The sequence below is a fragment of the Cydia strobilella genome, chromosome Z, assembly GCF_947568885.1.
Source record: "Cydia strobilella chromosome Z, ilCydStro3.1, whole genome shotgun sequence".
NCBI classification, from domain to species: Eukaryota; Metazoa; Arthropoda; class Insecta; order Lepidoptera; family Tortricidae; genus Cydia; species Cydia strobilella.
The window spans coordinates 22,647,287-22,674,981 of record NC_086068.1 but is presented as its reverse complement, the minus strand read 5'-3'; the positions used below and the strand labels follow the sequence as shown (position 1 = coordinate 22,674,981).

Here is a 27,695-nt window from a genome sequence, read left to right as displayed (position 1 = left end):
TTTTAGTCGCAAAAATGTAAAATTGATAGATTTAGTCGGTGAAATTGTACACCTTTTGTTACCTAATTGAAATAACAAATACTGGTTTCTATTAGCACGTCTTCTTATCTTGCCTTTTATCAGATCATTTTTTTGAAAACAGACTCACTAAATTAGTATTGATTTTTTTTCTGATGGACGTTTAGGTAAACGCGCGTGAAGCACAGATTTTGTCGCTCTTATTTGTAAATTTTGTAATGTTTGGACTGCTAAAAATGGTAAATTTGTATTACACATATTCTGTACTTGACCTTTATCAGATTACATTTTTGTTATATGACAGAGTTCGAGGAAATGAAAGTTAAACGAATTCAATTTTCTCCAGAAATTACTTCAAAACAAGTGACAATTTCTCTGAACATCGACTTAATTTCAAGGTAATTTGGATACTTAATCAATCTACGTTTTGCTGAAACTATTCTTATACATCAATTTGTATAATTTACCACCATAAATTTTGATGATTTTTTAAAAACTGCTCCTCTCTTCATATATTACCGGTGACGCACGCTCGCGACCTCATTATTAAAAGGCAAGGTGAGAAGACGTGCTAATAGAAACCAATACTTGTTATTTAGATATAACATAACGTGTATAATTTCAACGACTAAATCTATCAATTTTACATTTTTGCTCCAAAATCGACACTCTATTGGTAAAGATATCTAGGACTTTTTTATGTAGAATTTAATAAGCTTTAATGTTGCCTTACACCATATTTTTATAGAGATCGTAGATTTAGAATAAAACGCGAATTTCTCCAGGATGGTACACATTTTCCAAGATGGCTCCGATTCCTCGAGGTCCCCAAATGTCAAATGGTGTGGACATGAAAAAGGGGCCTTTAATTTATATACATACCAAATGTTTAAATGTTGGGTAAACCGCTTGTGCTTCCTAGATCCATAATTTCCCTAGGGACTATTTAATGGACAAATTCTATAATTTTAGGAAGATCAAGCATAATTTTGTCCAAGTTAGCGTTTTATCGATGTACCTAACTGTAGCATGCACGTGCACAGGTAAAATAAAATGTTGTTTAAGATTTATATTTATTAAAATGCCTTGGACAAATTCGGAACTTAAAATTATAATATAAACTTAATGAATTTATATCACGTGCACAGGTAAAATAAAATGTTGTTTAAGATTTATATTTATTAAAATGCCTTGGACAAATTCGGAACTTAAAATTATAATATAAACTTAATGATATAAATACTGCAATCAATAGGTACACGTTTTTCACACTTGTCATCTTGACTAGGTTTTACAAAACTTACTAGTAAGATTTAAAAAATGTACAAAAATACTGAGAAAATAATAGATGATGCTTATTGTATCAGTGCTGCTAACTGATACAATAAACATCGTCTATTATTAGTAGCTAGTTTTAATTAAACTGGACATTAATTTGTGGCAATAATTATTTACTATAAATATGATAAACAATCAGACGAACGAATTCATATACATATTTAGATTATGAAATAAAAGCTTGTATAAAATATATACATAAGGTACTTACATATATTATATCTATATCAGGATTAGGTATCGAGAAGACCTTGACGCCTTTGACAGGAACTGGTGGGAGAGACGGGTCAAGACCGGGATACGTGGAAAGGGGGGAGGGAGGCCTTTGCCCAGCAGTGGGACACCCTAGGCTCATATAAATAAAATAAATAAATAAATAGGTATTGTAACAATTTCATACAATTATATAACGATTTCTGTATACTCACGGCTTATTTTGTGTTAACGATCTGTTTATTATAGAATTTATCGGTAACAAATTGACTACTACTACTACATTATATTTAAAAAAAATATCTTCACTTGTTCATACATCTGATCTTACAGCAAATTTAATAAAGAACACACACACACACACACACAGTACATTTAGGAATTTAGAGAGCCTTCACCAATTTATAAATCGGTTGCAACAACAAGCCCTGCCCAAGAAAAACCCTTATGTAAGGATGTAAAAAATATTTAATCCTTTGATTGCCACGACTATTTTATATAACGCCCATGGCCGACTGTGGCGATCAAAAAACTAAAATACAATTGTCAAACAATGGCGCGACAATAGAAGCTCGATTTTCCTGTATACCTAGTCGTTCGTTTTGGAGCTGGCCCCGAACGGCTAATCCTTTGTCTATTAAGTAAAACCACACGTGCTACTACCTGCAAAGAAAGTTCTACAGTTACTTGTCCCCGTGATAACAACTGACTGGGAATGTTTCCTTCCCAGTTGTCCCCATTTCCCTGGTGGGACTTCTCCCAATGGGCGCCAAAGGATGCATCCGCCTCAACTACCTGCGCCTGGTGTTAAGTTCTGACTGTACCAAAATAAATAAAATGCCTCCAATAGGTACAATATGATGTATACAAGTAAGTTTACTCCTAATAAGTTTCAAAATATCTTTGGTTTCGATTTTTAGATTCCTTGTCCACTCATAAGAGTGGTCCAAAAATATATCGGGAGAATGAATGTAATGCTGCCATGTATTTTTACTATATTTTTCTAAATATAGGATGGGCCAACGATAAATGTATTTTAACGAAAGACGTCAATACGAAAAGATAATTTATCACTGGCCCACCCTATAGATATTTTTTATTTGTAGATAACTACACATTTATTTCGCGTGTAGCATGTACATTATAATGTACATTATACCTAGGTACATGATGTACGATTCAGGCACATCATATTACCACAATAATTAATTGATGGTGGCGCCGCTGCAGAGTAGCACACAAAAAAGTAGTAGGTAGGTCATTGCTCTAGTCTAGTTTAAATATAAAGTGCGTTTCTGCGCACTGAGTTAGGTGAGGATTGTTGATGTTGGTAGTAAGTTTAGAAGTTGATGCCGGCCTGCACGTTGGCCATGAGCGCGGCGGAGTTGCGCAGCTCGGCCGCCTCCTCGACGGTGAGCGGCTGGCGGACCACGTCGCACACGCCGCCGCTGCCCAGCACGCACGGCAGCGACAGGAACACCTCCTCCTCCACACCATGCTCGCCCTAAACTCAATAACAATTGGTTTGTAAAAAAGAACGGTGTCAATCTATCTTGTTGTTTTCCGAGGATCAAAGTCTATACGGGACCAAACACATTCAAACAATACAAAAGCTAGAAAGTTAAACAAGAATAGGTACAAGAATTAAAGCCTGACATTCGTGCTCAAAGCCCAAAAGGCTATATGTAAGGAAATACAAGAAGAATGCTATTTGGACCATAAAATAAGTACCTGCCTAAAACATTCATTCTCATTGAAATGTAATGGAACCATTGAACGGGATATAGGTACCTACCTAATGGTAGACCTACCAAAATTTTTGTAATCTTTTAGGTATTGTGTTTGATTTTTTCTGTCCATAAAATTTAGCACTGCCATTCATCCCAATTTGCTAACATACTTAAAGGAACCGGATCACAAACGATGTAGAGACAACGAAGAAGCAACTAAGTTGGTAACTACCTATAATAACTTCCTGGAATAAACATTGTAAACTTGTCATTTTTGACATTGTTTTAGGTAGTTGAAGCGCGAATCGCAGTGTGTGCTAGTTGAAGCGCGAATCGCAGTGTGTGCTAGTCGAAGCGCGAATCGCAGTGTGTGCTAGTCGAAGCGCGAATCGCAGTGTGTGCTAGTTGAAGCGCGAATCGCAGTGTGTGCTAGTTAAAGCGCGAATCGCAGTGTGTGCTAGTCGAATCGCGAATCGCAGTGTGTGCTAGTAGAAGCGCGAATCGCAGTGTGTGCTAGTTGAAGCGCATTTCATCACAGAATAAGGTGTGGATTAGCTGCGGCAATATAAACCATTTTATTGCTCTTTTCACAAAAATACTTTGTAAAGATTGTATTAAGTAATAGAAATAAAGGTTATTGCACCTAGCGCTGCTAGTGGATCAGATCATCGATAACTACCTGTTGATGCTGATTATGTTTACTCGTAGGTAAGCGATCCTTATTGAATAGGTACCTTTTATTTCAGTACCTACCTAATCCAGTGAATCCAGTCAAGAACAGGGAAACGAAAAAAATTGTTTCTAAATAAACAACAATCAAAGAATTTACCTTGATGTAAGTAGAAACGGCGTGGACGCTCATGGCGTTGGTAAGGATAGCGCGAGCCAGCTGCGAGAGCGACAGGCCGATGGCCCACGACGTGTAGCCCTTCAGCTTGATGACCTCGTAGGCGCTCTTCACCACCGCGCCGTGCGTGTCCTTCCAGTGCTCGGGGTCGGTGTCGGTGCCGATCTTCGGGTTCAGGTCGCTGAGCCGGACACCGGCGATGTTCACGCCGGACCATACCGGAACTGTAAATAAGTCCGGTTCACAACTTTATTGCTTGGGTTCTATGTTGTATATCTACAACAATCAGGAAACCTTTTTAGTGCTGCGTTTCGTACAATCATTTGCAGAGCAAACTCATTCATCGCCAGCACAACGTGTCAAGAAAATGATAAAAAAATTACAATGTACCTATGCTTAAAACGTAACTTTTTAAAATATGTAGTCAAAACGTGAGTAATTTCAGAACATCTTCTCACAAATTCCACGTGAATTTTTAAAATAGGTAGAGCATATATTTTGAAAATCTAACCGCTGGAATCCCCGTGTTCGCCGATGATGTACCCGTGGCAGGAGGTGGTGGCGACGCCGAGTTTCTCGGAGAGCAGGTAGCGAAAGCGCGCCGAGTCCAGGTTGGTGCCGGAGCCGATGACGCGGTGCTTGGGCAGCCCGCTCAGCTTCCAAGTCACGTACGTCAGGATGTCCACCGGGTTACTGGCGATCAGGAAGATCGCGTCCGGGCTGTACTTCACTAGCTGCATCACAAATAGACAGGTCATTGGATAACAACTACCTAAAAGTAATTTATAATAACTGATTGATTACACTAAATATAGGTAGATAAATGTGTATCGAACCGGAGGAATGATGTGCTTGAGTACGTCGGTGTTGCGCTGCACCAGGTCGAGACGGGTCTCGCCCTCGCGCTGCCGCACGCCCGCCGTCACGATGCAAATCTTCGAGCCCGCCGATATTGAATAATCTGTATGATAATAATTTTATCATACACACGTTAACAAGCACCTACAGTAAGAACTACTCGACTTGGCGGGGGCACTGCCGTGCCCCCAGATTTTATAATCTATGCTACAGTTAAGTTCAAAACGATATTAAGTAAAATTACGCTTTATAACAGCTAGGTACTATTATTAGAATGAATTTAAACGCTTTAAGACGAATGATGGCCTTTGTTATAGTATTAAAACAACAAAATTTCATTTTTTTTTTCCATATCGAATATAATAATAATATTTCTTGGGGAGATTTTAATTGATTTAAGCCGAGATCGGCTAAGCAAGATGAAATCGGGCATGATCGCCCATTTGAGTAAGTGTTTTAGTGGTTGTGTGATTTATTTTGCTAAAAGGAAGTGCTTTCCTAATTACGTGTTGTATCTTTTCAGCCCCGGCTTAAAATGCCGTCATTAAAACTTCGTATTTGTATGGCGGTCTATCGCGTGGCCCGGTGTCGAAGTAAGGCATTATGCATGCCCACGCAGGCCTTTTGTCCACCAGCAGGTGAGTTCTACATTTTTTTAGAAACCTGGTTGACTCCAAGTAGGTTCCATGTAAATCGAAAGTCGCATAGGCTGATTGTCGAATTGTGCTAGTGTTCCAAATTCAAATCTTAGGCAAATTCCGTCCTACGGTGCTAACGGGATTTTTTTCCGTCCGTAAAATGTTGGTATTCCTTACGAGTTGTACAATAATTACAGGGTTACCGCGTAGCCGCCCGTTAGGCGCTAGCGCCCGCCGCATGCGTCTGGCTGGATACTCCGGTAATCACGATATCCAGCAAGCTGACGCTGGCTGCTTCGTATCTCCACGTCAAGGCTCCGTGACGTGGCGGTTGTGGTAAATTGCCACCTTTGAGGTTAGATCAACCCTATTCTTACCGTGTAAATCGGGACCGGTTCGACGGTCTCTGGCGCCCTACATATCTATTTAACGTTAAAATTTAGTTCCGCAGTTCGCCGTTTCTACCAAATTACTTAAAAGAGTTCGCTAAACCCCTATTTGTTCCCTGAAGCTATAGTTTAAATAATAAGTACTTACCGTAGAGTCCTGTGCAACAGAAGCTAGCCGGTTATTTATTTGTGTAGCCATAAGTAAAGGTAAAATTTAAGTATAAATGTACTGTGTAATTAAAGTATAAATGTAATTACTGGTAGAATATTATTAAAAGAGTGTCCGGGTTCCGGCAATTTCTGGTTACCTATTCTGTAGTCAATAAAGCTTTGTTACTCTCATTGAGTGTTTATATTTGTTTCTGGTAATATTTAGAACCCCTCGGAAATAACTGTAACAGTATATTACAGAGGCTGGGAAGTAAGGGGTGGCCGGCGTAGACGGCCGAACGTAGTGAGGCCGAATAGTTATGAGGCCACAACCCCTTTTCACGCCGATGTATGTATACCATAGTGCTTTTCTCACAAAATGCAATTCAACTCAATTCAATAAATCATTTATTTCAAATAACAGATTCATAATACATGGTTAGTAGCATAATAGCTCATCATCTTATTATCTACGTTAGTATTCTTATATCTAAGGTATTTACTTATATAGTTGCAATGCAAGTATCATAAACAAATAATTAAATACTCCATTGCAACAGTGCGAACTACTTGAGCATTGTTAGAGATGTGCACACTGCAGACTGCAGCAATGTCGTATATACGAGTATAAGGACAATCAATCCTATCTGCTACGAGTATCATGGCCAGGATGCTGTTGCGGCTATCCCGCACCCGCCGCACCAGGGATGCGCATTTCTTTCATGAAATAAATAAATAAATAAATCTCCCCGAAATCAGTTTTATTTCTAGAGAAACTGAAAGTAAACTAGATACAAAATATAACTAACACCTAGGAATACCTATCTTTATCACACGTATATTTTACACATGTATTACCTACGCCAAAGATAGGTATAACTCCGTAATAGATGGATACAGTCTAAGGAAAAAACGTGCCTAGAAAATCACGAAAATATGATTCTCGATCAGAGGGCGCCACTAGTTTTGGCCTACTCTCGTATAGAGGACGTTGACGGTTTCTTTTGTTATTTATAATTTTAACGCATATCAGTGAAAGAACATGGGTCAAAATCATATAAAAATAATTAATGCAAATAAAAAAAACATTTATCCATGTTTAAATACATTTTAACGTATTTTTATAAATCTTAATTTTTAGTTTTAAAGTATGTCGATAGATGGCAGTGAATTTACAGCGGTTACAAAATTTACTATGACAGTACCGCTCTATCTTATTAATCCTCTTTGCCTACACGTATATATTTATGTATATTTGATGTTTTCGCCTTGCATCCGTCTGCCTGGCTTTTTAGCCACATAACTAAGTTTAAATCGTTTTTAGGGTTCCGTACCCAAAGGGTAAAAACTACTAAGACTTCGCTGTCCATCCGTCCGTCCGTCTGTCCGACTGTCACCAGTTCTTGTCCTTTTTGCCCAACGCTGAGCAAACAACGTCTATTGTTTTTTTTTATAGGTGTAGTGGCAGAATGTCATAACGAACCAAAAAGCAAATATTGCTTACAGATGCAGCTGTGTCACAAATATATGTGAAATGGAAAGTAAAAAACCGGCCAAGTGCGAATCAGACTGGCGCACGAAGGGTTCCGTACCATTACGCAAAAAACGGCAAAAAAATCACGTTTGTTGTATGGGATTTTTTTTCTGTTTTCAGTATTTGTTGTTAAAGCGGGAACAGAAATACATCATCTTTGATGTATTTCTGAGATACAGCCTTGTGACAGACGGACAGACGGACGGACAGCGGAGTCTTAATAATAGGGTCCCGTTTTTACCCTTTGGGTACGAAACCCTAAAAAGAGCTACTTCGCGCCCGAAACTTGATACTCGTAGGTACTTCCCAGCCTATATATATATATATAGGCTATATATAATTACTAGAGACCCGTTGCGGCGTCAACACGCCGCTAGGGTATGGTTCTAAAAGTTAGGTTGCCTGTCCACTGGAGCGGAGCGGTAAGCGGGAAAAATATCCAGCAATAGAATTTCATTAAAATTTCAGAGCGGAGATGTTTCCTCGCTCATCGCTCCGCCACCTCGCTCCGCTCCTGTGGACAGGCAGCCTAAGACTGAACGCTTAATGAAATCAGGAAATGTGACGTCTTCAGATGAATCACTGGCTGTCACTATCTATTTGATGCTGACTATACCCACAGAATATGAAATCTTATACATAATTTATCCATACTAATATTATAAATGCGAAAGTCTGTCTGTCTGTCTGTGTGTTACCTCTTCACGCTTAAACCGCTAAACCGATTTAGTTGAAATTTGGTATACAGATAGTTTGAGTCCCGGGGAAGGACATAGGGTACATTTTATCCCAGAAGTCACCCCTCAAGGGGGTAAAAAGGGGGGTGGAAATTTGTATGGGGAATCAATAACCGCTTAACCGATTTAGATGAAACTTGGTATGGGGATGGTTTGAGCTGTGGGAAAATAACTTTTATACCCAAAATCATCAGTGTAAAAAATGGGGTGGAAATGTATAGTGTGGACCAATTTGGGGGTGAAAAAAGGATGGATTAAAAAGCAGATTTGTTTAAGAATTAAGATACCCAAATTACTAATTCCACGCAGACGAAGTCGCGGGCAAAAGCTAGTTTCTTATAAAATGGCGACACGTTTGTATAATTTTAGCGTATTATATTTCGGTCGCGTAGCACCTACCAGCATGTTTTGTGATCGTTAGTTTTGATGCAAAAAGGACATAATTATTGTCTATCTTTTCGCATCTTTCTAAACTAAAAAATATGATACGCGATCGCGATATGATACGGTAAATCAAGATTTCGTGGATAGGATGCCTTCTTGTCATTTGGCTCTCATGCCTAAAATTTCATAGGGCTAGAGTATAATTTATATTTAATTCTTTTTTTCCTATTATTCATGAGACTGAAGTTTACAAACATCTTACAAACATTCCGTGTCTGGGCTATACCGCGAAAATCGAAGTTCAAATTGCGGGCATCTTTCTCTGTCACTCTAATTACGCCTTCATTGGAGTAAAAGAGAAAGATCCCCGCAATTTGCGAATTTCGGTTTTCGCGGTAGACCCTCTGACCTAATAATAGACTTAGTATATACACGTAGTTATAGACATGAAACCGAGCGACCAGGGGTAAGAGAAAGACATATTCATGTATTGACAGTTTCATGTATGGCAGCATAATCCTTTTTAGGGTTCCGTACCCAAAGGGTAATAACGGGACCCTATTACTAAGACTCCGCTGTCCGTCTGTCTGTCACCAGGCTGTATCTCACGAACCGTGATAGCTAGACAGTTGAATTTTCACAGATGATGTATTTATGTTGCCGCTATAACAACAAATACTAAAAAGTAAGGAACCCTCGGTGGGCGAGTCCGACTCTCACTTGGCCGGTTTTTTCTCTTTCACTCTTATAAATTTCGGTATTTCGCCATCGCCTCCATTTCATTCGGCATTTTTTCATGGTCGGGTTATGCCATCATAGCAAACCCGACCATGAAAAAATGCCCGGTCGGTGATAAAGATAAAGCATGGCACTATTTTCTCTTTCCTCTTATAGGAATCGCAATAAGACTATCTTTCTCTATCAAAGAGTGTCAGGCCCTTGAACCTAATTTTGTTTTTTTTTAATTTACTTTTTTGAAAGTATGTACAACGACTGGACCGCGACCTTGATACCGTCAAAATATCTCTTTCTCGCTCTCGGCGTACGGCAGCCCACCTTAAGCGCCTAACACATTACCGCACCGCACTGGTCATTGTGCGATGCACCTATAAGTAAGAGCGAGAAAGAGATATTGCTTTCTCGCTCTTACTTATGGGTGCGTCACACAATGACCTTGGTGCGGTCCGGTAATGTGTTAGCCGCTTTATAGCCGTATTTAACAGACTATCGTAAAAGCCGTTAGAGACTACCACACCTCACCGCAGCCTTGGTGCGGTGCGAGGCACGTATCGATAGTGTGCAAGGTTGTCACTGTACATACGTTAAGGACGCAGCTATAAGTTAGAGCGAGAAAGAGATATTTTGACCGCACCAATACGGCTTTTTGAGATATTCTCTTTCTCACTCTCACTTATGGGTGTGGCGCACCAAGATCGCGGTGCGGTGCGGTAGTCTGTTACGGCTTTTACACACGATCGCACATGCGCCGCACTGCACCAAGGGCGCGGACCGATGCGGAAAATGGGGTTGGCCGGTCGAAATAATTAACAGAGGGCGCCAGCATAGCTTGCCCTGTCAATCCCTAGAATTGTGTAAAATTTTTGTTTTTTTAATGCCCTGGATGCCAGCCCTTTAAGCCAAATCTTATAGAAAAAGGGGCAAGCTATGATGGCGCCATCTCTGCAAACCTTTGACAGTTGCCAACCCCATTGGCTGACCGTTTACCTAAAAGATCCGACATCATTTAACATCCTCATAAGAACAAACCTCGCCGTACGTGCTTTTTGAAGTAAATATAGATGATTTTCCCCACCGATTTGTATGGTTTATGGTGGCCTGGTGGGCTACAAATTCTGTCCCTCACGGGCGCACGCGGTACGCTACTTCTATAGGATCCTACCTTCTATGTGCCAAAGCAACAATAAAATAAACATGTGTCATTTTGATGAGTACGATGTGGATTAGAACGTAGTGATTATATGCTCTTTGATGTGGATGACACATGTCTGACATGTTGTCAAACACAATAATAAAATTTTATGGTGTTTTAATATAATTTTTAGTGTGGTGTATGCATGTTACAGTCTCAAAACAAATATTTGAATGGATTGGTTGGTGAATGGGTTAGTTCAATTCAATCTCAAGTCAGAACAAAGGTCACGTGGTACATTTTTTCAAATTAACTTTTTAGTACTTTTTCGGGAAAAAATCAATAAACTAAGAGCTTATTGCAAATCTGTAGCATGAGACGAATCTAATGACATATAATTTATTAAAAACGAACCATGACTGTAGATCTGATCGGATGAACAAAAATCGGCCTCGCGTAATATATATATAGATAATATGAAAAACATTATATCAATATATTATTGAGATAAAATATTATATAGGTACATTGTTACAGGTAAAATAAGTAGTTGAGGTTACGGAATTAAGTTAGTAGGTACTTTGTATAAGCATATATGTTGCTGATTTGCATTTGGCGAAGCCTGTGTTGTGAATATTTTATATACAAACTGGATAATTTTTAAGGTTTTATATGATCATTTAGCCTATTTGTAAGATGTGAATTTGTAAACATATATTTTGGGTAAATAAACGAACTTTATATTTCTTTGTATAATAAATATGAGATGATTGTTCGCCAACGTCAGCAACAAACTAAGTCAAGTGCCTAGTTGCCCACATATTTAAGTACCATCACAAGTCTAAATTCACTTTTGTGGATCAGGCAATTGGTTAAATTAATTTAATTGTAACCAGCTCAAATGCGATCAACGATCAAGTCAGAAGCACGCTGTTAATATGGAACCTGTATCTCACCCTTGCTGGCCTGTATCTTGGCGTTCCTCATGAAGGCGGAGCCGTGCTGCAAGTCCATCATCTCCCCCTTCAGCTTGTCTTCCATCACGTCCACGAGCGCCACATTGTTGGTCACGCCCTGTACATTCACTATTTTTTTTAAAAACACATCACATAAACAGTAATAACATGGAACGTTTTCAGAAAACGTAACCATTGCCGCCATAATTGACGGAGCGTTAGCGAAGGTTTCAGTTTAGGCAAACACTTAAGTATGTCCGGATGTTCTCTGCCTCTACAAACCGCAATTCTCAACCGATTCTCTCGTGAAATTTTGTGAGCAGGCTCGATGATTATCAAGTTTTTTTTGGTCGTTTTTTTTTTAAATGGCGGAACCGTACATTTATTGAGTTCTAAGCTATACTCGCGAGGTCTACAGCTCACAGAGCAACTAGTAAGGTACGTAGTGTTTTCCTTTGTTTCAAACATTGTGACAATAAATTAGCTTATAAGCTTGAAAACAGCAACTGCATGTGTATAGAATTAAATGATGTTTCTTACGGTACAGTCGCCATCAGAATATACATTACTTCGAAGCGCCCAAGGCGCTCACACATATCTGAACACAACTATATTGTCAAGGCGTTAGAGTGCGCATTCAGATATTTTTGAGCACCTCGGCCGTTACGATATATCTGATGGCGACTGTAGGTACGATTGAGAGAAAAACTGTTATTGTTTCATCTTAAATTTACAGTCTGTTTTATTGTTTTCTAAATACATATTCATGAAAATGAAGAAATAAAAGAAACGTTTGCACGAGATTCCCAGACGTCGCAATAAAACACAGACAGCGTGCACTGTGTAGGCACTAGGCAGGGAGCGAGCGGCGGGCGCGCGAGCTTGCGATACATATCATACATACTTACTTCGCAGCTTCGGTTAATTGTGTCGTCATCGTCAAGCAAGCTGTTATACAAATAATCCTTTCATTCCGTTCTTAAAGAGGATCGAGAGAGAAGCAGTTATCGAGTGATACTATTTTTTTTTGTTTATTTTAAGATCAATTGCAATGTTTACCTTCATTAGGTACCTACCCATTTCGAAAGTTGGTACCTACTAAGTAGGTACATATATTTATAGAATACTTATCTAGATAATATATCTGTCTTTGTGGTGTTACCTAGACCATAAATAGTCTGCAAAAACAGACGATAAGGCCAATTATGATGATGATATGTATATGACCTGCATGACTACTCCGTCTAGTCGATAAGATAAGATAAGATAATAATTTATTTCATTTCAATCTTAGTTGGTAAATACATAGTGGTCGAGTCCTCCTATTAGGTATGAAGTACCTGTATCAGGAGACCTCGCTCTTCCAGAATTACATTTTTTTTTTTAAATCTATACTAAGAGAAGTAAATAAAGTTAACATTAACATTATAAATTTATAATGAATTAACTAGTTTGCCAAATTAACAACTACATTTACATTTATTAATTTTACATATTTACATAGCTAAAATTATTCTTACATATCTATTTTAATCATCGTGTGAGTGCATGCGTGTGTGTGTGTGTGTGTGTGTGTGTGTGTGTGTGTGTGTGTATGTGTGTGTGTGTGTGTGTGTGTGTGTGTGTGTGTGTGTGTGTGTGTCGTTTTATTTTAAGTTTTTATTTACGAATTATATCTTCAGTAGCTTTATAGTCAAGTGCACTTAACCATTTAATTATTGCTTTTTTTACATTCATAGTTATTTAGCGAGTGTATATTAAGTTCCTTATTTATCATGTTATATATAACTGCAGATTGAACCTCGTATTGCCTCCTTGCAAAGGCTGATTTACATCTGGTCTCAGGTACAGCTCTGTGATTCCTTCTTTGGGTTAGTAAAAGAGCTGTGGAGTTTTAAGGTCGCAGCGGTTATGTACAATTTACGCATACTAAGTGCCTTACATTGTGCGTACAGTTCTGTAGTGGGGTATCTTCGAGGCTTGAAGTACATAGTTTTTAGTAAGTACCTCTGCCCTCTCTCTACTTCCAGGTATTTAGTTTTGTCTGCGGCTCCCCAAACTGGTATGCAGTACCACATTATAGATTGCGCTAGCGTTGTATATATTTGTTGTAAAAGAGTTGTATCGGCTACATGTCTTAAGATTTTAAATAACCATACTAGTTTTCTTATGCGGGCAGTTATGTATTCTATATGTTCGTGCCAAGATAGTCGTTGATCAATGATGATCCCTAGGTATTTCGTAGATGCTACTTTATTTAGAGGTGTGCAGTGGCAAGTAGTGTTATTTGAATAGTTACATCCGTGAATTTTTAGGTTAAGATTTTTTTAAGGGTGTGTTCTAGAATTTTTTGAGAAGCATATGTAGTTACATTTTTCTTTGTTTAGCGTAAGTAGATTATCTCTCAGCCACAAACTGATCCTGTAAAGGCCCCTCTCAGCAGCGTCAAAGGCCGTTTCCCAGTTCTGACCAACGAACAAAACTACAGTATCGTCCGCATACAAAATTATATGTCCGTCTTGAACTAGCTTGTCTGCCAAGTCGTTTATGTAGACAAGAAACAGGGTCGGGCCCAGGACACTGCCCTGAGGGACACCAAACGTCACTTCTGCGTCCGTGCTAGTGTAGTTTCCTATTCTGACACTTTGGGTACGGTCCCGGAGGTAGTCACCCAGAACATCCAGCGGCTTGCCCCTGATGCCATAGCGTTCAAGCTTGTTTACAAGAGTGGGAAGAGACACCGTATCAAATGCCTTTTTTAATCCTAAGAAAACAGCAAGACATTTGTTTCCATTTTCTGTTGCTTTACAGACTGTGGATGTTAGGTTTAAAATGGCATCTTCAGTTGATTTTCCTTGACGGAAACCGAATTGAAATTTTGAAAGTAGGTTATATTTATTAAAGTAGTCAATGAGTCTTTTATTTAATATTTTTTCTATAATTTTTGACAATGCCGTAAGCACCGATATTGGCCTGTAGTTATTTGGCTCTGTTTTCTCCCACTCTTGTAAACCGGTGTAACAAGTGATTTTTTTAATAGTTTGGGGAAGACACCTTGAGCGAAGCATAAATTTACTAGATGACTAACCACAGGGGATATTAAGGATTTGCATGTCTTTAGGAATGTTGTGGGTATCCCATCAATGCCAGCTGCGCTATTAGATTTTAAGGTCATTAAGGTATTTTCAACTTCCAAGGGATCCGTTTCCAATAAAACAAACGAATTGGAGCTGTTGTTACATCTAGCACTAGTGTCAGTGAGTATACGTGCAACATTATCATTGGTGGGGATTTCTGAAGCTAACTTTTTCCCAATATTAGTAAAGAAGTAGTTAACTTGGTTAACGGCGTCAAAGGGATCCGATTTGTGTTTAAGTAACTCAGTATTGTCTGTTTTTATAGCTTTATAATTGGTAATAGTTTTAATCGATGCCCATAGATATTTTGAGTTCTTCTTTGTGTTTTCCAGCAGATTGCGGTCATAACTACGTTTAAGTTTTTTTATTAAATTACACGTGAAATTCCGGTACCTTTTAAATGTGACCCTCAGGACCTCATTTTCCGGGCAGATCGGAGTTTCATTTGCATTTTGTTCCTATTATTGATACAGCGCAGAATACCCGGAGTTATCCATGGCTTAATGATCCTACGATTTCTGGGAATTTTTTTCACTGTTTTGCTTTCGTTTAGCGACTCATTAAGTTTAGTTGTAAGTTCTTGTATAATGATGTTTGGATCATTGCTAGAAAGTAGTTCGTTAATGTTTTTTTCTAGTAATATTTTAGTTGCTTTTTCGTAATCAGTTTTTTCTATAGATTTAGCGGTTGTGCACTTATTAAAGTCAGGTCTAGCATAACGGTTTTATGATCAGTTATTGTTGTGTTGAGGGCAGCCGTGTGTGCAGTCGTCGTTGCTCTGTGTATTTTTTACATAATATGATCCAGACAGCTAGCTAATCTTGTCGGCTTAAGAAGGCCAGGAAGAATACCATGTGAACTTAGCATATTCAGGTAGGTATGCCTATTGTTATACTCATACACTTGCTCTTGTGCTCGCGGTATCAAGTTTATATTTATATCCCCCGTGACAACTATTGTTTTTGCAGATAGGTGCTCTAGATGAGTATTTAATGAATTTATGAAATGTATTAAAAGGTAGGTTGATTAATTAATTCAGTAGGTACATACTAGCTTCGGCCCGCGAGTTCATCTGCGTTCTGCTGCGTCCTTCCTCGGGCCTCAAACTATCTCCATACCTACCAAATTCCTACCTACCAAATTTTATCTAAATCGGTTCAGCGGTTTGAACGTGAAAAGTTAACATACAGACAGATATATTATAGGTAGTAGGAGTATACTCAAACAGATAAAGTGTAGGTAAATAATAATATGATACTCAAACAGGTAAAGTGTAGGTAAATAATAATATGATTAGGTAATGTTTCTGTCGGAGCAGAACTGACTCAGATTGCGTCCTCTAAAGTTACAGGAAAATCTATTAGGGGGCATCCATTAATCACACGTCATACGTTTTTGGCTAGTTTTTGACCCCCCCCCCCCCATGGTGATATTATCCCCCCCCCCCAGCCTTATCCAATATGACGTGTATTTTTTTGTCAACTAATCCGCAGGGCGTTGAATAAAAAAAAAACTTATGAATTCAAGTGCGAGTCGTACATGCGTCCCATGAGCTCCGAACCATTACACAATTGATTATATCGATATTTTTCTTTTAAGCTACTTAGGTACGCTTGACTAAGATCCAGAGGTGATCTTATTTTAGTGGGTCCCCCCACCCCCACTAAACCCACATCGGTGTTTCCCACAATGTGCCGTTTGGAGAGGCTCCCTGGGATCGCGAACTTTAGTTAGGTATTCTTACGTCCTATAATTACGAGGACTCGATTTAAAAACACTTAAAAAAGGAAAAACTTGTCAGTTTTGTGACGCATTTTGAAAGCCTTCTCATGTCTCAAGAGGTCGTTATACATATTGTGATATTCAGTGCATTGGTAATGGTATATAGGTAGCTATATTCTACCTATATCCTGTTTTTAAACTGAACTGCTTCGAAGAATCTATTCATTAGGTAATCTTTTTAAAACCACAAACCGGAGGTTATACACAAGTCACCGTCACAGCCAACATGGAGGACAAGACTAAATAAATTGTAGAAATTAAAAAGAAAATAATTAAATGAAAGGTAGTTTATATTAGTATAATTTTTAAATATATATTTTATAATGTTAGCTACTGGATTACCTACTACTCATATTAAGTGATTCACCTTTGACCTTGAAGCTTGAAGGTGTTGCACTTGCACGCAAACATTGCTTTTACTAGTGGTGGGGAGTGTACACTGTACACTGTACACTGTACACTGTACACTGTCACTGTACACTATACACTGTCACTGTACAGATACAGAACGTTACGTCGCGTTACGGTAGCATCACACACTTGACTTCTGTCACTTCTGTGTTTTAGGGGGCATTTCATTGCTTACTTACTGTAGGGTCAAAAAATACAACTCTGTTATTTTGCAATGCAAATCTCTAACCTCTGAGGCGGGTTAGCTCAGAGACTAAATAGGAATCATTTTTACTCGATAACGCTCATTCTAGTTAAAAAAGTAAGGAAGCATTTAAATACGCCTGGCACGCAATAAGAAGTTTGATCAAATGCTGTAAACTTAGTAACTAGGTACCTACTTATTTCATAAATGTTGTTATTAAGTACCTATAGGTACTAAAGATGTGACCCAGCCTTTTTATTATATAGTTATTATTCGATTAAAACGCTCCCGTGCCTCTACGCAAGCTTTTTAGTATTTACAAAGTTTGTATTATTGTTGCCAATCAATTATTGTTAAATAGTAGATTGTTAACTAAGGTTTGAAAGGCACCCATTTCTCTCGAGGTAGTCGGAGACGGAAATGGTGCCTTTCACCCGAGTTAAACACTATTTTTCAGATCAAACGCAAAGAAACCAAACAAGGCAAGGCAATTTTGAAAAATCTGTAATTAAAGTACCTATCTACCTACGGCCATGATTTTTTCCTTAGGACACTTGGAATCGGAGACTTGACATGTGTGAAGATAAATAATCCCTAGCGAAAAGCATTTTGATTGCAATATTTACTAAAACACGGGTTTCTATTGATTCCCATAAAGTTTTAAGTCATAATGTAGGTATTGTTTGTCCCAATTTTCGTTAGTCATAATTTGGTTTTTCTCAGAAACGCGTAACTTTTCAGGATTGCCATAAAACAAACCTAACCTAGCCTAACCTAACCTATCTATAGGATAATCTCACGATAATCCTGAAAAGTAAACGGTTTCAGAATTATGACTAATGATAATCTGACAATCATTACATTATGACTTTCAATAATTATGTCAAACCCCCAAAGGGACCCCACGAAAACACACATATTTCAACAAACTGCAGTAATTTTAAATGATTTGTTCATTTTAGTATGAAAATCAGCGGGATTGTCTCTTACTTTTAAATTTTTCACTTTTTCGTTCTAAAACTCCCAATAGTCATTACTCATTCGGCCAACATTATAACGGTATTTTGAAGAATTTAAATATTAAATAACAATCACTACATAGTATAAAACAGTCGCTTCCTGTCTGTCTGTCCCTATGTACCAATGCTTAGATCTTTAAAACTACGCAACGAATTTTGATACGGTTTATTTAATAAAAAGAGTGATTGAAGAGGAAGGTTTATATGTATAATAAATCAGAATTGCACGCGTGCGAAGCCGGGGCGGGCGGGTCGCTAGTTAATGAATAAAATAAGCAATTTTTATCTTATATTTTATTTTATTTTCATGAATATAGTGCTAAGTAACTTTAAAAACCCATTTTATATCGTACAAACGTTTAACTGTGGCCTATAGATACATATAAGATTCTGTGATTCTGCCTTTGCTCATTTACGCAAGTGTAAGGTTTAAAAAAATAATTTTTGTGTATTCCTTTTAGTCCCCGCCTTATGAAATCGAGTAAATACAATTCAACAAAAGAAATCAAGAAGATTTATTTTAACTATTTACTTACATAGAGCAGAAACGTATCACTTTCTGCTCACTTTTTAGAACAACAACGACCCACTTTCAGAGCATGAGATATGAAAAGTATATTTTTTCTTCAGAGTAGTCTACAGAGGAAAAATTAACTGAATACATCCGTAATACTTGTTTTTTTAGGGTTTCGTAGTGACATAGAAACCCATAAGAACTATTAGTTTCGCCATGTATGTCTGTCCGTGGCTTTGTTTCGTGAACGTTAGTGCTAGGACTTATTTGTGTAGAATTTAATAAGCTTTAATATTGCCTTACACCATATTTTCATAGAGAACGTATATTTAGAGTAAAACGCAAATTTCTCCCGGATGGTACACATTTTCCAAGATGGCTGCGATTCCTCGAGGTCCCCAAATGTCAAATAGTGTGGACATGAAAAAGAGACCTTTAATTAACATACATACCAAATTTCATATCTTTGGAAGGATTTCGAGGTGAGACTTAATCAGATTGTACTAATAGTTATATCCCTAGAGATAAATATAGTTATATGCCGTATAAAAGTCGTTTTTGAGTTATTGGAAAAAAACTTCTTTTCTTAGTAAAAAGACGTATCCAAAGCGCTGCAAACGTACTTCCTTATGCTACTAATGTACTTCCTTATGCTACTAATGTACTTCCTTATGCTACTAATGTACTTCCTTATGCTACTAATGTACTTCCTTATGCTACTAATGTAATGTACATGATACTTACTAATAGCTCCCGTTTGGCCCATTTTTACAGAATGGTAACTACGAAACCCTACACTGAGCATGGCCCGACATGCTCTCGACCGATTATTATGTTATGTGGTCTCTGTTGGTAGTTAGAAGTTGACATGAGTATAGCGGTAGCAGTACTAGATAGTGTAGGTAAGTAGGTATACCGGCACGGCACGGCACCACGTATTAATACCTGCGTGAGCATGGAGAAGATGGCAGCCATGCCGACCTGGCCCACGCCCACCACCGTCACCTTGTTGCCGGTGTCGCCGCTCTTCGGCTGCACCGTAGTGAACAGCTTGTCGATCGTCGCCATCTTACCTGGACAAACAACACACAACACAACTCCTTCACTACCTACCTGGTCTACGGCTCTTCTTATACACTGCGTGTTTTAGGGCCTGGGGGCCGATTTATTAAATTCGACCGCTCGATTTCGTGTATTTTGTTCAATAATGTCTCCACTACTAGGCATTTAAATTAAACTATAATAGAATTGAAAACGAGTGGTCAATACTACTAGATTCCCAATTTTTATCGCTCGTAAATTAAAAAAATCCCCCCCCTCCCCCGAGACCGCGAAAACAGAAGTTGACTAATTGCGGGCATATTGCTCTTTCACTCTAATTATCTACGCTTTAATTGGAGTAAAAGACCAACATCAACCACACTTGACAGACGGATCAACGTCATTCAACAATGAACTGTAAGGGGCCCACTGATTACTAGTCCGCCGGACGATATCGGCCTGTCAGTTCGGAACTGTCAAATTTTTGTTCTAACTGACAGGCCGATATCGTCCGGCGAACTGATAATCAGTGGGCCCCTTAAGTAAGTAAGTCAATATTTTTGTTGTGCACCATAAAGTTAAAAAAAATACACAGAAAGCGAAATACAAGCTTTAGACCAACCACAGGCTATGAAACTTTCCATACCAAAATAATGTAGGTAAAGAAGGATTTAACGGTGACAAACTGATTGGTGCAACCGACCCTTACTATATATACAGGGTGATTCAGAAGACGTGAGCAGGATCAACACTGCGCATTTCGTAAATTACAAGCAACTGTTTCGTATCAGTATTAGTGAGATTAATGTTAATTTTATAGTCGCGTTAAAAAACAAATTACAATTAGAATAAGTACTAAACTAACGATATTCTGTGTCATCACTGTCATCAGTGTGGTTACTTTTGAAAACTCGTATCTCACTCAAGTTTGAGTAGTTTGACAGTTTATTTACAGTACTTATGGTGCTACTTTCTTGCACTAGTGCGTAAAGAGCACTTTTCGTGCATATGTCGAAAGTTTAAAGGGCCATATGTACTGTAAAACGTTGTACGATACACGTGCGAATAGGTAATTCGCAACTCGTGTCGATTTAAAACACTCCCTGCGGTCGTGTTTTAATTTATCGCCACTCGTTTCGAATTTCCTCTTTTCCGCACTTGTATCCTAAATAACTATTTCTTCATAATCAAAATGCTATCATTACGGTCAAAGAGGTTTTATGTTTGAAATAAAACTATGAAAACGGATTATATCGCGTATATTGATTATTTTAGTATGTGGGTATTTTTGCACTTTGTAATTTTTCCTCAGTCAGCCGTTGACCACGAACGCTGTAAAGGGTTCGAAACGTCGGGATGTATTATAAATTCAATATACGCGATATAATCCGTTTTCATAGTTTTATTTCATGAGTAACTATCGCGGTAACCGAAGACAATATTAGGTTTTATGTTTATTAATTAGGTGTTGTAGCCATGGTACATGGTGGAATTTTCTACAATCATGGTAGCCAGTATGGTTACCATGATTGTAGAGAATTACATTTGTCTTCACCAAAAAGTTTAAAAAATCTGAAAAACTGTGGCATGTTTCAACTAAATACGACGGTGATCAACAGTTACTGAGTGTGCAGGATTAGTCCTGCTCACGTCTCATGAATCAACCTGTATATAATATTAAAACCAGTTATCGCACTCTTCACTTTAGGGTCTTGCCCCTTGACGAGTCTTAAGCCAATTGACAAAGTAATCCGGTCAAATATCGACCTTACTGATTAGAAATGAGAGTTTAATTGTAATATAATGCCAGTTTCTATAAACCACCTTCATATCAAATAACATTAACAATAGTCTTAACAATTTTCCTATTCGCCGGACCTTAACCCATCGCTATTAAAGGGCTACTATAAAAACAGCATGAAATTGGAAATAGAAAGTGCTACTTGTAACATTATTTTAATGCCACTTGATTTTAATGAAAAATAACGCGAAGGGGGTTAGATATTTCACACAGGGGTAAAGGGAGTAATAGCTGATTTATTCAAATGGCAGTTATAGGTACTTACGATTGTCACGTATTTAACCGGTCAACTAATTAATTAAAAAAATTCAAATAGGTACTAAAATTAATACTTTGGCAACTAAAGCGGAGCATCAAATTATTCTAATATGAGTAGTATTTTAATGCCATTACAGCTTTCGTTTATTTAAAGGCAAGTACCAATTATTTATTTGGCAACTGAATTAGTATATTGGAGACTATTTGTGAAGCACATTTTAACAAGAAAACGACTACCTATTAATTTAATAAATTGGCCAAGCCCGCAGTCATAACTGCGGTAGCAAGTGTCCCGTGCGTAGGTAATCCATCTAATATCGTACGCATCGTTATGACCGATTAAATTTTAGGCATATCTCAAACACTATGAAATGCAGGGCCTTATTAGCTATAAAGCTATAATCATTGCTGACAGGTATTTCGAACAGGTTTTAAGACGATAGTGGACGACTGGGTAATAACGACGTATTGGGTGTAATAGAGCTATTAAGGTAAATACAAAAAAATCCTCTAATCAAGCGATACCAATACAGTGAAAGCATTATTTTAGACACCTATGATTATGACTTCCCACTGCCGTTTACTCCTATAATCACTACACCTTATAAAAGAAGTCCCCCCGCGTCTGTCTGTTTGTGTGTATATACTTATGTTCGCGATAAACTCAAACACTACTAAACGGATTTTCATGCGGTTTTCACCTATCAATAGAGTTATTCTTGAGGAAGGTTTAGGTGCATAATTTGTTAAGGTTTAGTGCAAAGCCGGGGCGGGTCGCTATAGTCCCTTAGTTACCTTGGATTGTTATCCAGTGTTGCTTTGCTAATGGGCTTTGTAGACTGGTTGCCACTTGCCTGTAATTCTTAACCCTCATTCACACCACCAACTCACATTGATAATAATCTTGTTATTAACGGTCCATTTGGTTTATGTAAGCATAAAGATAATATATTTACGAAACTCTCTCTTTACATCTTTATTTACCAAACACCAAAATGACAATCAATGTAATAAACGTCAAAGTTGACAATAAACATGACAAATAACAACGTACGTGAAAAACTAAATACGCCAAAAACAGTAAATAGGTATAAAACCTCATGTTATGATAACAGCCTATGACAATTATTAACATAGTATTTGAAACATGTAGACTGGGCGCGGCTCAAAATGGAAAGTCAGTTTTCGTCACTTAGGTTCGTTTCTTACAAATACCCCTTTACCGAAATTTTTTATAAGAGGTATATGAAAGTAGCAATAAGAAAAAATACATTTTATCTAGAAGACGAAGAAGACTTGAGACATTTAGGTGCGTATATGATTTGAGTTTGCCTGTAGCCGCGAACGTAATGTGACGCTCAGATCTCTGGCAGAATACCTACCGTGAAAACTAGTTTCACCTAGTGAAAATGCGTATTCCCGAAAAGTCAAAACTAGGTCTCACCATGTACTTTTGCGAAAACTAGTTTTGAAAAATCCGAGTTACAACTGGTGAAAATGCGGTTTGGAAAACTAGTTTTACTCGTGAAAATGGGTTTTCACTGGGGTGTTACATAAAATTTGTTTTAACTAGGTAAAACGCCTTTTATAGTAGATGAAACTGTGTTGTACCATATTGTGCCTATAAATGACCATTCATTTGTAATATGTATAAGGTTCCTATCTGTCTATCACATAACCTTTATCCAGGTTTACTTGACAGTAATTTGACTAATCAGATAGTGAACTGTCATCGTACTTAATGCAAAGGGATATTGTGTATATTGTTTCAAAGAATTAGATAGGTACTCTCCTAAATATTAAATGACTTTGTTATCTCTATACGTCTTACTAACTCTATGTTCTTTATTGTGTAAAAAAACAAAACGACAGTGAAGAACGGAATTCTTAATTCAAAAATTGGTTTGAACGCCCGTTCGAAATTAAAGCTTATTTGCATTATAACAAGTTTGTATTTTGTAGATATTTTTTTCTCTGATGCGTTTAGTAGACTATTACAAAGAAATGAAATAACCCACAAAAATAAGCAAGTTAAATTAAACTTTGTGTCCAACACATAAGTCATTAATTTCAATGACAAAGTTTTAAGTAAAGATCTTTCTCGCTAAAACGACTTCCTAATATGAAATTACCAGTCTAAGAAGCTGATCCAAGCTAGTAACTTAACCTAAGTAACCAAAGATCAAGCTGCAGTTAAAAAACTAATAAAGATAAGGTTAATCTGATAATTTTCCCGCCGTCTCCATACTCGATTTAGTTGGTTACTGGCTGGTTAGCTGCCTGTTAGCTATAGTTTTTGCGAAAATCCCCAGGACAGAGGAGAATCTTTTTGTATGAAAACTTGCAACTTTAAATGCATTTTTTATCGAAACTACTGCAGTCTAAAATGAAGTCAAAATCAGTCCATCGACTCAATTTTTTGCAAGCTTTCTAATGGTACCCCACTCGATTCTTACAAATAAAATAAAAAACAGGTTACCCCTCTCGACCCCTAAATTACCCCCTAAAATAAGAAATAAGCTGTTTTGACTTATTTACAATATTAGTGTTGGTAATTGCTATAACTGTTTAAAATTTTAGGTATCTATGTCAAACGGTCTCTGAGAAAAACGCATTTAACTGATTTGCAAGACCGAAGTGATCCCATAAGTGTTCCGTTTGTCGTTTGTTTGCACGGAACACTAAAAATGAAGTTCTTTTAAAATATTTAGATAGCAAATTAAGGTAAATGCACACTTAAAATTTGTATTTCGACCATCATTACTCGAGCTGTCATTTTAATATACAAATGGATCCTAAAAAAGTTATTGTGGTCGTATAAACATTGAACCTATGGGTAGACAACTTAAGGTGTTCGATTAATGTCGTGGTCAAGATAATGTTTATGGAATAATAACGGAATGTTAAAGTGTGTACAAACATCACTTTATAATTTTACTAGGCTACTACTAGTGCGCGTGTAGGTGTAGGGATTTAAAAAAATCGGCACCATTTTTTTTATTATTTCTACAAAAAAACAATGATATTTTTTAAATGTCATAAATGTAAACAGCAAAGTAAAGTAGCACTTTTTGAGTAATTGTATTAAAAATAGATTTACCTACTTAATGAAATACCTATGCTCGAAATATCAAATTTTAAAGAACCTTATGAATCTTATGATCATTCAAACTATATAACACCCAATAAACGAATGACCTACCTTCCTAAGATAAATTCTCAGGTCTTAGGTAATCTTAATAACATGTAAGTACCTAATCTTAATAAACTATGGTCTAAATACCCAATTTTGAAAAGTGTAATGGTCGTTATGCCTGAAAAATACCTAATGAGCGAATTACCTGAATTTAATATGTCATTTTGTATTTGTACGCTCGCTTCGTTCTCTCAGTACTTACTTGAGTATTTAAGTCCCAGTTAATTCTTACATGCTCCTCCTGGCCTCACTCACAATCACACCTAACGATCACGATAACCTTACCTAACCCAGGACTTCAAATTTTTAAAATTTTATATTACTCAGAAATATGAATATTTTGAATTTAGAGTACCTTGAAAGATTTATGTGCGACGACCAGTGTGCCTAGGAGAAACGTGTTTAGATTTAACTTAAACTCGAATTAGTACTTATGAACCGAACCAAGTGCCAAAATAAAGTATGCTGGTCTTCTCCACTATGACCTCATGGCAGTCCACCCTGGCTGTTAATACAAAGGCGTTATAATTATAGTATCGTGTGAAACAAAAATAAACCAATATTCATTAAATTTAGCAGCTTCCGCAATTGAAATACTACCTGAAACGATGTGCTCAATATGATTACTTAGGCGTAACGTAAACAACTATATGACAACATCATACGCTTTGCAATAATAGATGCCAATTTATTATTTAGTCGCCAAACTATCATTTCAAGATCCCAATTATTAGTTTTTGTGGCTTGTATTTGATGCCAGTTTTTTTAATAATATGATGCTTGTATTTGAAGCCAATATACATTTTTAGGCTCTAAAATATTAATGCACGGCCAAATTATATTATTATATGCCCAATGAAAGTTCCTGTTTAATATTTTAGTTGTCCGGTTAATAATATGCCCTTACGATTTGCAAAAGTTAAAGTCGCGAGTGTGTGTGTGTATTTAGTAACTACATTTTTACCATTTCTTAAATTAATTATTTTATGGTTTGCGTTAAACAAATTAGACGACTATTTGGTATTGTACTTAATTGTGACGTTTTCAACCAAAAGGTACCACATTGTTGTCGCTTGATAAGGTTGATTTCCAATTGAAGCTATATGGAAATAGCGCCTTACTAACAAGCGACAATAAGTACCCTTTTGGTTGAAAATGGCACAATTACTTGCAATATTTCAAGTAGGAAATCATGGTACATCGCAAATAAATAAGAAATCAAATATTTGTATTTATATAAACTACTAGCTGTTGCCCGCGACTTCGTACGCGTCGATTTGTATGTTAGTGGTTATATATTATACATGAGCATAATATAGAACATTATGCAGCAAAAGATATCATTTGTTAAAAATTATACAACGCAGAAAATTTGTCTTTCACAAACTACGAAGTTTCAAGACCCTAACTGAAAAAAAATGTTCCCGATATAATCCCTCTCGACTTTCTTAGAAGATTTACAAGTCCACTATTTAAAAAAAAATATTTGCTCCCGAAACTATTAATACAAACTTTTCAAAAACGGTGTAAGTAATTAGTTTTCGTCTATTTTAATATAATGCCCTTTTTACCAAGTTTCGAGTACCTAGCTTAAAAGAAAATTTGTACCACATATAAACTTACATCCCCTTTTTAACCTCTTTGGGGTTGAATTTTTAAGAACGTTGAAATAACTCTTTTGGAATCTTATACAATGCCTTTCTAAGAAGTTTCAAAGCATTTGTAATAGATTCACTTTCAACCCCTTTTTAACCATTTTAGGGGATGAATATTTAAAAACGCTTAAATTACTTTTCTTGTATTCTAATAATATGCCTTTATACAAAGATTCAAGTCCCACACTCACAAAAATATTTGATCTCCATACAAACTTTCAACCCCTTTTTCACCACCTTGGGGGATTAATTTTTAAAAACCCTGAAATGAGTTTTCTTGTTTTTTTGTTATAATTATTAAATTTATATTAAAAAAATTTGAACCCCAAGACAAACTTTCTTCCCCTATTTAACCCCCGTAGGGGTTGAATTTCCAAAAACGTCAATTTTACTTTTTTTTTGTAATCGGCTATTATGCCTTTCTAGGAAGTTTCAAAGTATTTGTAATTAATTCAAACTTTCAACCCTTTTTTAGCCCATATAGAATGAATTATGAATTTTTAAAAACGCTGAAATCACTTTTCTTGTATTTTAATAATATGCCTTTATACGAAGTTTCAAGTCCCGCGCTCAAAAAAATTTATGATCTCCATACAAACTTTCAACCCCTTTTTCACCACCTTAGGGGATGAATTTTGAAAAACCCCTTCTTAGTGGACACTAACGTCATAAAAGCTACCTATTGTGAAAAATTCAGCTCTCTAGGTCCAACGGTTTGGGCTGGGCGTTGATTTAAGTGAGTCAGTCAGTCAGTCAGCCAGGACTTCTACGTTTATATATATAGATTAAAATTAGCTGTGCCTGTCAATAGTAGAGTATTAAACAAAAACAAATAACAAACAAATTATGCAAAATTGTAAACTCAACAATATTAAACAAAACTACTTACATCTTCCTGCGCCGTTGGTGGTATGATTGTTGTGTGACATTTTTTATCCTCGAATTGAAATAAATATTTTTATTTGTATTAGCTCTAGCAGAGACGATGTTTCGATTCGTTCACTCCGAAAGCGTCGTGATCGCGGTATATTCAGG

General features: G+C 37.0%; 1 protein-coding gene across 1 annotated transcript; it reads right to left on the bottom strand.

Annotated features, from left to right (window-relative positions):
* Positions 1-1,179: 1,179 nt before the first annotated feature.
* LOC134754376 (L-lactate dehydrogenase) lies at positions 1,180-27,695 on the bottom strand. The gene is made up of 7 exons (XM_063690677.1): positions 27,550-27,695; positions 19,655-19,782; positions 11,663-11,780; positions 4,983-5,107; positions 4,658-4,880; positions 4,129-4,370; positions 1,180-3,073 (listed from the first exon to the last, which is right to left on the bottom strand). The coding sequence occupies exons 1-7, from the start codon at positions 27,587-27,589 to the stop codon at positions 2,909-2,911; spliced, it is 1,041 nt and encodes a 346-aa protein (XP_063546747.1). The 5' UTR covers positions 27,590-27,695; the 3' UTR covers positions 1,180-2,908.

Coding starts and splice junctions, on each gene's coding strand:
- LOC134754376 (XM_063690677.1), bottom strand. CDS start 27,589: ATGTCACACAACAATCATACCACCAACGGCGCAGGAAGAT. Junction 19,783..27,549: donor CACCAACGGCGCAGGAAGAT/GTAAGTAGTTTT, acceptor TTGTTTGTCCAG/GTAAGATGGCGACGATCGAC. Junction 11,781..19,654: donor TCTTCTCCATGCTCACGCAG/GTATTAATACGT, acceptor GTGAATGTACAG/GGCGTGACCAACAATGTGGC.